General features: G+C 42.2%; 1 protein-coding gene across 1 annotated transcript in view; it reads left to right on the top strand.

The window, feature by feature from the left end:
- Positions 1–14327, top strand: part of CCDC112 (coiled-coil domain containing 112) — a 41744-nt gene that overhangs the window by 26591 nt on the left and 826 nt on the right. Inside the window, exons 3-9 of the mRNA XM_009893831.1 lie at positions 698–813; positions 2411–2532; positions 8846–8935; positions 10216–10291; positions 10892–11282; positions 12111–12515; positions 13244–13339. Coding sequence (XP_009892133.1) covers positions 698–813; positions 2411–2532; positions 8846–8935; positions 10216–10291; positions 10892–11282; positions 12111–12515; positions 13244–13339 — 1296 coding nt within the window. The remainder of the gene's footprint in view (positions 1–697; positions 814–2410; positions 2533–8845; positions 8936–10215; positions 10292–10891; positions 11283–12110; positions 12516–13243; positions 13340–14327) is intronic.

Below are 14327 nucleotides of genomic sequence, written 5' to 3' on the forward strand. Positions count from 1 at the left end.
AGGGGAGCCCCCCCCTTCCCTGAGGGGAGCCCCCCCCTTCCCTGAGGGCCCGCCGGCAGGGGGCCGCTGAGGAGTTCCAGCCTCGTAGGAGGTGTAGGGACAAACGTTAAAAAGAAGCCTGTAGGAAGCAGTGCGGACTTGCCGGGCTGCAAGCAAAATGGTAGCTTGGTAACCTGAACAGGGGGTCTCGTCGTCTGCGTTGCTAGCAGTGGTTGCCTTCAAGGTGTTCAGGGTTGCTGTGAATAAGAGTTGGGAGTTCACAAGGGGCGTTAAGCAGATTTCAGAAGTTAAGCTAGTGCTTTTCTTGAACAAGCTGAAGTGGGTGCAATCTGCCTAGTGTAGATTACCTGCTTATGGTCAGGAAGGGAGTTATCTGACTCGTCAGAGACCGACTGCCACCAGGGGCGAGGCAGTTGCCTTGATTTAGTATTGCAGTGTGGGGAGCAGCCTCTTAAAGCAAGCTGATGCGGTGGTATCTCCATTTTTCTGTTGAAGAATGCTTTTTTTTGTGTACAGGCATCAGCTTGCTGTCACTCATCACTCCAGTTCTATACCTGTGTGACTTACTGCTTGAATTGCACCGGTAGAAAACTGAAGTAATGCTAGTACTCTGCACTGTGGTGGTGTCAGCTTTAAAATAACCAACAAGCGTTTAAAAAATAAATACCATTTTCTAATAGCGTTTTATTATGTACAGAATGGCAGCTGTTCCAGTACTGCAGGTGCTGGTCGACAATTTCAAAACTGGAAGATGAAAGCTGAACAAGCTAAGAAAGCTGAATTCATAAGAACTGCAGAAAAGCTAAAAACCCAGTAAGTTAAACACTTTTTCATAAGTGTATTTTCATGCTGTTCTGGAGGTAACATAACTCAAGGTTCAAGGTAAGAACTTATGGTAATGAAACGTTTAGGCTAAGATTTCCTTTTCAGGAGCTCACGCAGATTATTGTGGTTGTTACAATAGTTCAAGATAGGCTCATGAGCTCCAAAATGCACTGTTGTTCTAATTACTATTTGGACTTTAGTCAATCATCTTCTTTAGATGACTAGATGCATGAAAAAGAAAGTGCACGTGGCATAGTTGAGTTTTCAGTTTTACCACTCAGCTGTGCTTAGCCTTTTAAGAACCTAAAGCTCTTAAGACACACCAACAAAAGGGGAATTGCAGCAGGATTACAACAGCTTCCTCAGAGAAGACTGAAAGCATTTTATCTAGAATATCTAGGGCGCTGCTTTGGAAAATGGGGGTTCAAGACAGCTCGGGCATAGAAGAGATTTAAATCTGTTTCCCTGCATCTTGATGGTATCAACTAGGCTGGCAGCTGAAAGAACAGGGAAATTTCCTCTTGCATGGATGAGCTTTAAGGAGGAAGAGCCGACATAGCCACCTGGCTGAAGGAGAGGTTTGTAGTTGTGAATCCTGAATGAACAGTGACACTTAAATCTCATTGCAGTGTTTTACACTGCCTGACTGAATCACCTCCTCTGTGGTTGTTCTGGATTCTCAGTTATGGCTCAGAAATTGACTGCTGGGTAATGCACATGTTCCTAAGCAGCTTCAAACAAGACACGCCACTTAACTATGGCACACTGTCCTTCTGTAGTTGTTGTTCTCTGAAGGCTCCTAGTGCACTGCATGGGGAGATTTGGTATTTGGGTCTGGCCTGTGAATTCCAGTGGACACCAAAATATTTAAACTGTGAACCATAAACTGCACCATATAGGGGGTTGAACCACATAGCAGCAATAGTCTGCTGAAGAACCAAGGTGCTACTGAGAGACAGGGTTTCTTGGGCTGTCCGTAGTGTTGCTTAGCATTGGGATCCTACCAGATGTCTCTGCACCTTAGTAAGAAGGCAAAAGTCACATAGCTCTCTGTACTTTACATAATGCATAGTCAGTAAGTAAGGTAGCAGCTTTAATATCTTAAGTTATTTAAATGCTAATGAACTTGAATTTGAAGCTTCAGCTACAGTAGTACTATTACTAGTGTTAAGGCTGAGGGAATGTACTTGTTTTGTTTGTGCTGGGGCTCCATCTATGTGTGCAACTGCATTAATACAGCGTGTCTCTGTCCCTACACTTTCCAATGAAAATTCTCATAAGGCTCCCTGGTAGTGAGAATACAGATAAAATTTCAGGCCATTTCAGTGTGTGGACCACTGCCTGCCAGCAAGGTAATTTCCTTGTTAACTTCGTTCTCTTGTTCAAGTTTTTGGGTTACTTTGGTGTGTAGTCTTAGAACTGCAGAAAGATTTTCCCTGAAAACAGCTGTAGGAACAAACCAGTGATTTGTATAAAATCTAAGACAGTCATGTTGATGCAGTCTCAGCTGGATACTAACCTTGGAAAATCTTGGGGCTTTGCTAAGTATTTGTGTCTTACTCAGTGTGGCAACATTTTTTTCCAGGTTTGCAAATACAGAAAAAGACAGAAATGGACATCTATACAATAGGAAGAGTGATTTCAGGGTGGAATACAGCATGCTAGAGGAACTGGAACGTAGCATGACTGTCATCAGGAAAACTGAAAGTAAGTGGGGTTTTATTTGTGTTTTTTGTTTGCTTTTTTTGTTACTCTGCTGTTGTTTGTTTAAACACAAAACTGTTTGTTTAAACACCAAATGCTACTGTTGGTTGGTTGTTCCCACGAAAACATGCAACCCTCTAGGTCTTTGGAGTGCCAGAGGCTTTCACTGGTACCTGATGGCAGTAGTGAGAACAGCTGTGTGAGGTGTGACCAAGTAGATGATCTGCTCAGCCTGCTGGTGGAGCTACGGGAGGAAGTAGAAAGATTAAGGAGCACCAGGGAGTCCAAGAAAGAGATGGACTGGTGGAACCATGCTCTGCCCTCCCTGAGACAGAAATGGGAACAACTACTGGTAAAACCCAAGATCAAGGGGATCCTGTATCCTCCCCCCAACAGGCTGAAGGCAGTAGCTTAAAGGAGAGGAGTGAATGGAGGCAAGGCCACCCTTGGGGCAGCAGGCAAATCCCCTCCTTGCCCATCCTGCCTTCCCAAGTGCCTCTGTACAACAGGTACGAGGCTCTGTATGTGGAAGGCCAGTTAATGGATGATGATGTGGATGACAGCCCATCTTCACCAGAGGTGCTGCCAAGGTCAGAAAGGCCTACCCCCTGTACCACAACCAGCTCCACAAGGAAGAAAGGACAGGTTATAGTTGTAGGCAGTTCCCTTCTGAGGGGAACAGAGGGTCCAATATCCTGGTCAGACCCTTCTCTTAGGGAAGTTTGCTGCCTCCCTGGGGTCCAGGTTAAGGACATCACTAAGAAACTTCCTAGCCTGGTATGACCTTCGGACTATGGCCAATTGCTGCTCTTCCATGTGGGTGGTGATGCAGCCACAGTGTGTAGTCCAAGGAGACTTCAGGGCTTTGGGATGGTTGGTAAGGGAATCTGGAGCACAGGTTGTTGGATTTTTTGGTCTCCCCTTCCAGTTTGGGGCAGCGACTTTGGAAGAAACAGATGAGGCCAGTCAGTTAATTCGTGGCTTCGCAGTTGGTGTCACCCCCACAGTTTTGGCATTTTTGATAATGGGATGACCTACACGGTGCCAGGCTTGCTGGTGTGATATGGGGTTCACTTTTCTGAAAGGGGGAAGAGGGTCTTTGCTCACAAGCTAGTGGGGGTCATTGGCAGAGCTTTAAACTAGGCTTGAGGGGGGAGGAGGGCAGTATCAGCTGTGGGATGACAGGCAACAGTTAGAGGGATGGGGTGTAGCCTGTGGCTCTAACAACTGCTGGCTACACTGCAGCACACTTGAAGTCTTACAGAGATGAGACAGGGACTCCTGAGGTAATAGGAGCCAAGAGGGATACACCAGTGAAATACCCCAGAGGAATTGAGGGATGTTCCTCTAGGAAGGTGACATGGTTGACAGCCCAGCTGAAAACTTCTACGCCAATGCACACAGCACGGGCAACAAACAGGAGGAGCTGGAAGACACAGTGCTGCTAGAAAGCTACGACCTAGTTGCCGTTACTGAAACCTGGTGGGACAAATTCCATGACTGGAGTGCAGCTATCAATGGCTACAGGCTGTTCAGAAGGGACAGGAGAGGAAGGACGGGTGGAGGCATTACGCTCTACATCAAGAAATGGATAGAGTGTGAAGAACTGTTTCTGAAGAATAGCCATGAGCAGGTTGAAAGCCTATGGGTAAGAATAAGAGACTGAGGCAACAAAGGGAACCTTCCTGGTGGTGTCTACTGCAGGCTGTCCAATCAAGGGGAGCCTATTGATATATACTCCAGCTACAAGAGGGATTGTGCTCGCAGGCTCTTGTCCTGCTGAGAGACTTCAGCCACCCCGACATCTGCTGGAAAAGTAGCACGGTGAGCTGTGGGCAATCTAGGAGACTCATGGGGTGCACTGACGATAACTTCTTAAATAAGGTAGTAGATAGCCTCCCAGAGGAAATGCGATACTGGACCTGATGGTCACCAATACAAGTGAGCTAATTGGTGACATCAAGATTGGAGGCAGGCTCGGCTGCAGTGATCATACGTTGGCAGAGTTCACAGTCCTGAGAGATATGGGTCAGGCGAAGAGTAAAGTCAAGACCCTGGATTTTAGGAAAGCAAACTTAGAGCTCTTCAAGGAGTTAGTCAGTAGGACCCCCTGGGAAACTGACCTCAGGGACAAGGGAGCAGAACAGAGCTGGCAGATCTTTATGGACAGTTTCCATAGAGCACAAGAGCTCTCAATCTCCATGTGTGAGAAATCAGGAAAGGAAGGGAAAAGACCAGCATGGCTGGGTCGGGACCTGCTGGTCAAACTAAAGGGCAAGAAAGAGATGCACAGGCAGTGGAAGCAGGGACAGGTATCTTGGGAAGAGTATGGGGACACTGCTCAGTTGTGTAGGGATGGGGTCAGGAAGGCCAAGGCACAGCTGGAGCTGAACTTGGCAAGGGATGCAAAGAATAATAAGGTCTTCTATAGGTATGTCAGCCAGAAAAGGAAGGTCAAAGAAAGCATATTCCCTCTGATGAGCAAGACTGGCAAACTGGAACAACGAATGAGAAGGCTGAGGTTTTCAACAACTTTTGTTGCCTCAGTCTTCATTGGGAATCTCTCTCCCCACACCTCTCCAGTGGATGGACCACAAGACAGGGATTAGGGGAGCCAAGTCCCTCCCACTGTAAGAGAAGGTCAGGTTCGTGACCACCTGAGGAACCTGAACATAAAGGAGTCTATGGGACCTGACCAGATGCATCCCGAAGTCCTGAAGTAACTGACTGATGTAGTTGCCAAGCCACTCTCCGTGATATTTGAAAAGTCATGGCAGTTAGGTGAAGTCCCCAGTGACTGGAAAAAGGGAAACGTTGCACCCATTTTTGAAAAGGGTAGAAAGGAGGACCCTGAGAACTACCAACGTGTCAGCCTCCCCTTTGTGCCTGGGAAGATCATGGAACAGATCCTCCTAGAAGGTACGCTAAGGCCCATGGAGGACAGGGAGGTGATTTGAGACAGCCAGCATGGCTTCACCAAGGGTAAGTCCTGCCTGACCAACCTCATGGCCTTCTATGATGGAGTGACTACATCAGTGGACAAGGGAAGAGCTATGGATGTTGTCTATCTGGACTTCTGTAAGGCCTTTGACATGGTCCCCCACAACATTCTTCTCTCTAAATTGGAGAGAGATGGATTTGATGGGTGGAGGGTTAGACTAGGTAATTTCCAGAGGTCTCTTCCAACCCCTACCATTCTATGATTCTGTGACTGTTCAGAGGATGAGGAATTGGTTGGATAGTCACATCCAGAGGGTAGTGGTCAACAGCTTAATGTCCAGATGGAGAACAGTGACAAGTGGTGTCCCTCAGGTGTCTATATTGGGACCAGTACTGTTCAATATCTTCATGAATGACATAGTGGGATCAAGTGTATCCTCAGCAAGTTTGCGGATGACACCAAGCTGAGTGCTGCAGTTGACATGCCTAAGGGACAGGATGCCATCCAGAGGGACCTGGACAGGCTTGAGAGGATGGCCCATGTGAACCTCGTGAGGTTCAACAAGGCCAAGTGTAGGGTCCTGCATCTGGGTCAGAGCAACCCCCAAGTATCAATAGAGACTGGGGGATGAAGGGATTAAGAACAGCCCTGTCGAGAAGAACTTGGGGGTACTGGTGGAGGAAAAGCTGGATATGAGCAACAATGCGCGCTTGCAGCCCAGAAAGCCAAACGGGATCCTGGGCTGCATCAAAAGGAGCGTGGCCAGCAGGACGAAGGAGGTGATTCTGCCCCTCTACTCCCATATGGTCAGACGCCACCTGGAGTACTGCATCCAGTTTGGAAGCCTCAGCGCAGGAAAGACATGGACTTGTTGGAGAGGGTCCAGAGGAGAGCCATCAAAATGATGAGAAGGCTGGAATACCTCTCCTGTGAATAAAAGCTGGGAGAGTTGGGGTTGTTCAGCCTGGGGAAGAGAAGGCTCTGGGGAAACCTTATTGCAGCCTTTCAGTACTTAGAGGGGGCCTACAGGAAAGATGGGGACAAACTTTTTAGCAGGGCCTGTTGCAGTATCGGTTTTAAATGAAAAGAGGGAAGATTTAGACTAGATACAAGGAAGAAGCTTTATACAATGAGGGTGGTGAAAGAGTGGAACAGGTTACCCAGAGAGGTGGTAGATGCCCCACCCTTGGGAACCTTCAAGGTCAGGTTGGATGGGGCTTTGAGCTACCTGATGTAGTTGATGTCCCTGCTCGTCGCAGAGGAGGTTCACCTAGATGACCTTCAAAGGTCCCTTGGTACCCAAACTATTCTATGATTCTAAATGCTTTAATAATCAGTAGTACAGAGAGATCAGTCTGGGTGGAATGAAGATGCTGATGCAAGTGTCGTATTTCACCATGTGTATTGGTTATAAAGATGACTTCCATAATTCCCTTGCAGCATTCAGAAGCATAAACGTTTTGGCCGTTCTGTGTTGTTAACTGTTTTCTTTTTATCTTAAGCGTAGTAGACATGACCCACAAAAACTTTGGAGGAATGTCACTGTTTTAGAGACTTGACATCAATTTTGAATGCAAAATCTAATGTAGTCTAGCTAAGGTGCAATAAATACATACTTACCACAACTTAAGTTTTTCACAAACTGATTGCTGCCTTTAAATATACTTCTAAACAGTTCTGTCTTTGCATTTTTCAAATTCTTGAATAATCATAGAATCATAGAATGGTTTAGGTTGGAAAGGACCTTGAAGATCATCAAGTCCCACCCCCCTGCCGTAGACAGGGACACCTCCCACTAGACCAGGTTGCCCAAGGCCACATCCAGCCTGGCCTTGAACTCCTCCAGGGATGGGGCCTCAACAACTTCTCTGGGCAACCTGTTCCAGTGCCTCACCACCCTCATAGTGAAAAATTTCTTCCTAATGTTTAATCTAAACCTGCCCTCTTCCAGTTTAAAGCCATTCCCCCTCATCCTATCACTACATGCCCCAGTAAAAAGTCCTTCCCCAGCTCTACTGTAGTCCCCCTTTAGGTACTGGAAGGCCACAATAAGATTTCTCCAGGCTGAACATGAATTCACAGTCTAGATAGTGTTGTGAGCTGGTACACAGTCTGTCCTATAACATCTGTTCCATTTATGGATTAGTGAAATACTTCAGGAAAAAAAACCACGACTCCTTGGTCACAGTACCTAAATTCATTCAAAAGTAATCAGATAAATCATGCTATGCCTTCTGATATAGAAGATCAAAACAAAATAAGTTGAAGAAGGTAAAGGACACGTAGAAACAACTAAAAGTACACTTACCTTACAAATTTATAGGTCTTTTAATGTGCATCTTTTAACTAAGGAAACATCATATCCTTTACATCTTGCAATCCTTAAGAAATGCAAGTATTTCCAAGGAATGACTAAGCTAAAAAGTTTAGAAATTTTTCCAGGATAAGAAGGGAGCATGGAAGTATGGATGGAGATATTGTGGTGAAATAAGAAAGAGGACAGAGATGAAAGACACTACATGTGAGATTTGAAGGAGTGTTAGAGTATGATCTTTTAGGGTGTGTACTAGAATCCCCAAACTTCCCATTTACTATGTTCAGGTCTTTCAGCATCACCTATGTGCTTTTGTACTTTCTGTGGTCTCACCAGGAACTAGTAGGGTCATGTCTTAGGTATATTTTGTTACATTTCAGTCTTTGACTCTGTTATCCCTTCCTTAAACCAAATCTTTTAGGATAAACGATACAGCTCCATAGTATGTAAGATGTATACAGAACTTCATCCTCATCAGAATTGTATTTATGGACTCATGAGGAGCTAAGTGGTAACAAAACAAAGAAGTGCATGTATGCCTGGAGTACACAAAAACATTGATTCTACTTTAGTTAACACAGCAAATACATAAATCTTGTTGAAGTAGTATGTGCACATACCTTTCCCAAGTTTGTTTTCTCTTAATTTCTGAGTATTTTGAGGCCTAAGTTGGAGTGTCCCTCAAAATTTTAGAGGAGGTGTCGTCTGCATAGGCAATATTCTTCAAACTCTGGTTACCTGATGAAAGGTTTGGGGGTAAAAAAACCCAAAACTGATTTAATCTAGAAGTTACTATCCTACTGACCCCTTTTGAAATAGGAGCTACTAATTCTAAACTGTTGATGCTGTGTGGGGAGATAGGTGGCCTGTGCAGTCAGCTACATGCAGTTACAGTTGTGTTAAAATTTTTAGTATAATGGCAATTTCTTATGATCAAATGGAATTTGTGTCCCTGCTTAAGTGAAGTCCCCAGTTTATTTTGGACACTTCATTGCTCTTGGTTTTGTATTGAATTTAATGCATAAAAAACTGTTAGCAGAGCACTTTTTTTTGTTTAACAGAAGCTAAAATCCTGCAGCAGCTATCAAAAATACAAAATAATGTGAAGAAACTTCAGCGACAATTAAAAGATGTGAAGCCTACACCAGAATGTAAGTTGTGATGACAGATTTAAAAACGTTTTCCTTTATAGACAGGCTTCTTGCATAGTTGGGCTTGTGATTCTTCTACAGACTTGGGATACTCCTTCTCCAGTCTGTCTGCTTTTCCAGGAATCTGGGAAGGGAAGAGTCAGAAATGTAAGAAATGGTGAAAGATTGTGCAGTTCTGTGTAGAAGCAGAGAAACTGACTCTGTCTTGGAAGTGGTGTGGGTTTGTTTCTTCAGGCTGTTGAAAGCTAGGCATTTTCTATATGTACCTCTTTGCCTTATATAAAATAAAGTTAGTCTTCTAGTGCCACTTAGCTTCCTTCATCTGGTAAGAGGTAACAGAATAGGGTTGATGGGGAACTCATTTCCAGCTGTCTACATGGTTTTAAGTTTAAGTTGGAATATTCTGTGCAAAATGCTGAAGCAGCTTGTTCAGTTTGGGTGTTTTGAAACTTTTGGGAAACAGGCACCGAAACAACCATTCTTCTGTGATACTCTACTGACTCGTGTGGAGCTCAGGTTGAAGCCTGCCAACTAGCTGAGAGCTTTCTGATGATGGATATAGTGCATCTCGTTTCATTTATTCGGTATCTATTCTATAAAACATGCATTACCTTCCTAAGATTTCAGCAAAGGTACTAAGAACTAACCAATTTAGTTTACTGTTTTTTAAAGCCAGGTTAGGTAAGCTCTGTGTTCAGTATGTGTCCATAGAGATGTTGTACTGGTTTAAGACAGATTCTAAAACTTTTTTCTACCATTGCAGAATAGATCTTCTCTCAATGGCTGTCTTACCATCTTTCTCCGTATCAGGGCTATAGCATGCTGACTGTACAGGCCAAAGTCTTACTTTGATGCTTCTTTGTCAGCTTTGTAAAAGTAGTAACCTCACAGCCTGGTATAAATCAAAGATTTGATTGTACTTCTTAAGTCACTAACTGTATTGTTACAAAAAACAAAAGCGGAAGCTCTTTAGGATAAGGCTGTCTTACTCTGTGAATCAGTTGAAGGTTACTCAGAATGAGACATGTTTAATGGAAATTTAAACATTTATACTGGGATTTGCATCCAGTTAGCTAAATCACTGTGAAACCACACCTTTTGAATAAATGAGAGTCTGTCTTTTAAGGCTTTTTGAGATGGAAATGCATGCTTTTTTGTACACTGAAATAAAAGTGTCCCAGAGGTCTCTGCAAGTGCCTACATTTCTGGGTAGTGCTGAATTACTGGTAAATACCGTAGACTTCTTAAGTGATATGCTCTTTTCTTATTTTCCTTTTTAGTTGTTGACAAGCTCAAGGAAGTGATGGAAGAAGTTGAAAATGCAATCAATGCTTTTAAAGAGGAACAGAGGCAAATGTATGTTGATACATGCTTCGGCTAGAAGAAAAAGTGCTTTCATAAGACACAGTGAAAACTTTGCATTAATCAAGTAAACTATTCTTTTGTTTTGATTTTTTGGTAGGGATTCCTGTGGTATGTAAATCAAAACCCAAGCTATCAATGTTAGAATCTTGATAAACAGCCTTTTAGAGAGGCTGTTTACATAGCTGTTGCAGTGATCCAATGTAACAATCATTTGCCTATGAAAAGGCTTTTCAGAGAAAGGCTGCAGAAGAGATTAGATTGTGGGGGGCTTGTTTTTGCTCTTGTTTTGGTTTTTAAGTGGGTGGGTTTCTTGTATTTTTTTTTCCCTTTCTCTGTGGTGGTGTCAGGAGGGGATTGAGTTCGTTGTTAGTTGAGTACCATAAACACTTTCACTAAAAGAGTAACTTAATTCTGATTGTGTAGTGCTTTATTATGGGATCATTACAACCGTGCTGTTATTGCTGTTGCCATTTCAGTTTTAATCTTTGAAGAATAGCTTTCCTGTGGTATTGAACAATTCCAAAATTCATTTTCAGTGAATGAACAAGAATACGGGATTCCTTTTCTTAAATTTCAGTGTTCTCTTTTCAGATATGAACAGCTTTTGAAGGAGGAAAAATCTGCCATTAATGAGCTCAGTGTCTTTGAGAGAAAAGTGGAACTGTGGGCGTTAGGCAACTCAACAACAGAAAAAGTTTTGAAATTACCGTCAGCCAGGGTCTTAGTTGATAAAACACTGCAAAATCATCTACCTGAAGAAGTAGTAGAGTTTGAAAGATTTCTTCAGCAAACAGGAGGGAGGCAAGGGGGCTGGGATGATTATGATCATCAAAATTTTCTGAAAGTATGGACAAAACACAAAGGAAGGCTGTCTTACATGGATGAAGCCCTTGAGTATCTCTGTGGAAGAACAAAAGAAGATATCGAACAGCATGACAAATGGTATCAGGAATTTCTAATTTTACACGAAAGAAAGAAAGAGGTAAAATAACCCTTCTAGGGCTTTTGTAGCTTTAAGAAGTACTTATTTTTAAAATCTATGCATTTCTTATTTTTGTATTTGCCTGTCTGGTGGTAGTGCTACGTGGATTTCTGTTACAGTTCATGGTATGTAACTGAAGTCTTTAGCATCCTCAAAATATTTGTCTTAAAGAATTACCAATAAGGATAGACTTACCAACACACTGAAGTGGGCTGCGTATTGCCAAAGTATATTATAAATGCTTTTGATGGCAGTGGTTTAGCAAGTTAGATGCCAATCCCAGAGGAGTAAGTGACCCTATCTGAAATTGCAGTTCTTGTTACATCTGTCCCTAAGAATATCTGTCCCACCATACAGGCAATATACCTATGCCATACTGACATAGAGAATTACTATTCTTTCAAGAAATATCCATCCAAGTAATAAAAGATGCACTGACATAAAAACTGAATTATAAAATAGTAAATGGAATTGCTAATTTGAAGAAAAAAATTCAGACCTGAAATATGTTTGCGTGAAAAAAGCATATTACACCAACATTCATAACTACCCAAAGCTAATATGACTGCCATAACTTAAATAACTTTATCAGGCACATGTTAAACCTGCCTGTGTGATCCATAAAATAGAAAAAAAAAAAAAAAAATCTGAGAAAGCAGACATAGCTGCTTCTTTGCCTTAAGTTTTGCCTTTAGTAGACTTCTAATTCCTATCTGCAGTTTGTATCTTTGGAGCATATGTTTTCATCAGACCAAATCAATGGGGATGTGTAAAAATTTAATGAAAACTCCCCCCCACCCCCCCACCCCCCCAACTGTTCTCTTGCAGTCAATTAAGAAGTGGAAAGAAAAGCAGCGGCAAGAAAAAGAAGGAAAACTGAAAGAGAAATCAGAAAAAATGTTCAAGGAAGAATGGCTACAGTGTGAAGAAGCTCAGAAGCAAAAAGCAGAAGAAGAAAGAAAAAGGCAACAAGCAGCAATTGAAGCATGGAAGAAACAGAAAGCATTTGCAATGGAACAAGCATCACAACTAAAACTGGAAGAAGAGAAGGAGAAAAAGCAACGAAAGGAACGCCAGCAGCAGCACCATGTGAAGTTACTGTTGGAAAGGTATACCTTGCAGAAAAAAGCAAAGGAGGAACTTGAAAAGCTTGAAAAGGAGAAGAGAGAGGAAGCTGAAAAGAAGGAAAGGAAAAGAATTGCTGCAGAAGCAATTACTAAGTTTCAAGAGCGTGTGCGTAATTACATCTCCATTTATGCATGTTGTTGTTTTAAATTCGCCCACTTCCTCCTACGATATAATCTGTTAAACACTTTTAAAAATCCGTTTCATTCATTTAAATCTATTTTTGATTCACTATCAATAACAACATCTGTTACATACAAAAAACAGCATGAAACTTTATTCTAGATAAAGATGTTCCTTTTCCTCAATATCTAAGTTCTACGGGATTATTCAGACCTGTATTTCTTTCTACCTATAGAAGTGGTTTTATTTACTTCAGTGTGAAAATGTTTGGGGAAAATCAGCTTGGGCTGCATTGCACTCTGTGCTATAGAAAACATCAGAGGACTTTATCGTTGTCTGCAGATATGAAATAAAAAGAGATGTTTGAAGATCCTGCAAGTTTCAGTAGCTGTAAGGTCAAGTTAGATCCCGTATCAGTCTAAATCTGATTACTGGAGAACTTATATTATTGTCAGCATTCACGCTAGAGTTCATTTTTATAAACAGAGATTAAATTGCTACAGCTTTTTTTTTTTTTTTCCAAAACTGTGTAACTATAATTTATTTGTGCAGGACAAGCTGTACCCTAGTTAACTTTATTCTGTTGTATGACAAAATAATTTCTAAACAAATAAAAAATTAACTGTGAAAAGGTTGTATATATATTAATATAATTTATATAATTTATTTTTACTTCCAAAGCAAAGTTTGCTTTTCCATTCGTTATGTTTCAGGATCTACATAAACTGAAGTTAAGGATTCTACAAAAACAAGCTAAAGAAGTAGAGAAACAAGAAAAAGAAAAAAGGTTGGCCAAGTTAAGAGAGAAGGTAATTTACCATTTTTTCGTTTTAATTTGAGGTGTTTGACCACTTGGTTGTTTAAACAACCTTTTTCCTTACTGATCTAAAAAGCAATTATTTTTACTTATCTAAATGGTTGATAAATTAAAAAAAAAGTCATGCGTGTTATCAGGAGACAAAAATGCAGCAGGCATAGTTGTTCTTGTGTTTAAAAGAAAAGGAAAAAAAGGCAAGAGAGATTTTTTTTATCTTCTGGCAGTATTTGCTCTGGGCAAAGGCTATAGCTTTTACAAATAAGCTGCAATATAGGTGGGGTTTCTTTTTACTTTTTAAAGGGTCTTCTACCTTTAGTTAAATAAGGAGGCTGGCTTCCAGGAGAGTTTCAGGAACATTGTCTGGGTTCTCAAGAGTTTAACCTTTTAAATTACTTGATTTCGTGTTTCTGCCATTCTGTCTGACGGTGTGGCAGGAAAAGTCTCTTTCTGGCTAGCCAGCTGTGTTTTGTTCCAAGAATCACAGAATGGTCAGGGTTGGAAGGGAACTCTGGAGATCATCTAGTCCAACCCCCCCGCCAGAGCAGGGTCACCTACAGCAGGTTGCACAGGGCAGCGTCCAGGCGGGTTTTGAATGTCTCCAGAGTGGGAGACTCCACAACCTCTCTGGGCAGCCTGTGCCAGTGCTCCACTACCCTCAAGGTAAAGATGGAACTTTCCAACTTAACCCGCGTGTTAAGATGGAACTTCTATATTCAAGTTTGTGCCCATTACTTCTTGTCCTATCACTGGGCACCACTGAAAAAAAGACTGCTCCCATCCCCCTGGCACCCTCCCTTGAAGGATTTATAAGCATTAATAAGATCCCCCCTCAATCTTCTTTTCTCCAGACTAAAAAGACCCAAGTCCCTAAGCCTTTCCTCATAAGAGATGTTCCAATCCCCTAATCATCTTCGTAGCCCTTTGCTGGACCCTCTCCAGCAGATCCCTGTCCTTCTTGAACTGGGGAGCCCAGAACTGGA

This window comes from Charadrius vociferus, unplaced genomic scaffold (genome assembly GCF_000708025.1).
Source record: "Charadrius vociferus isolate BGI_N301 unplaced genomic scaffold, ASM70802v2 scaffold158, whole genome shotgun sequence".
NCBI lineage: Eukaryota > Metazoa > Chordata > Aves > Charadriiformes > Charadriidae > Charadrius > Charadrius vociferus.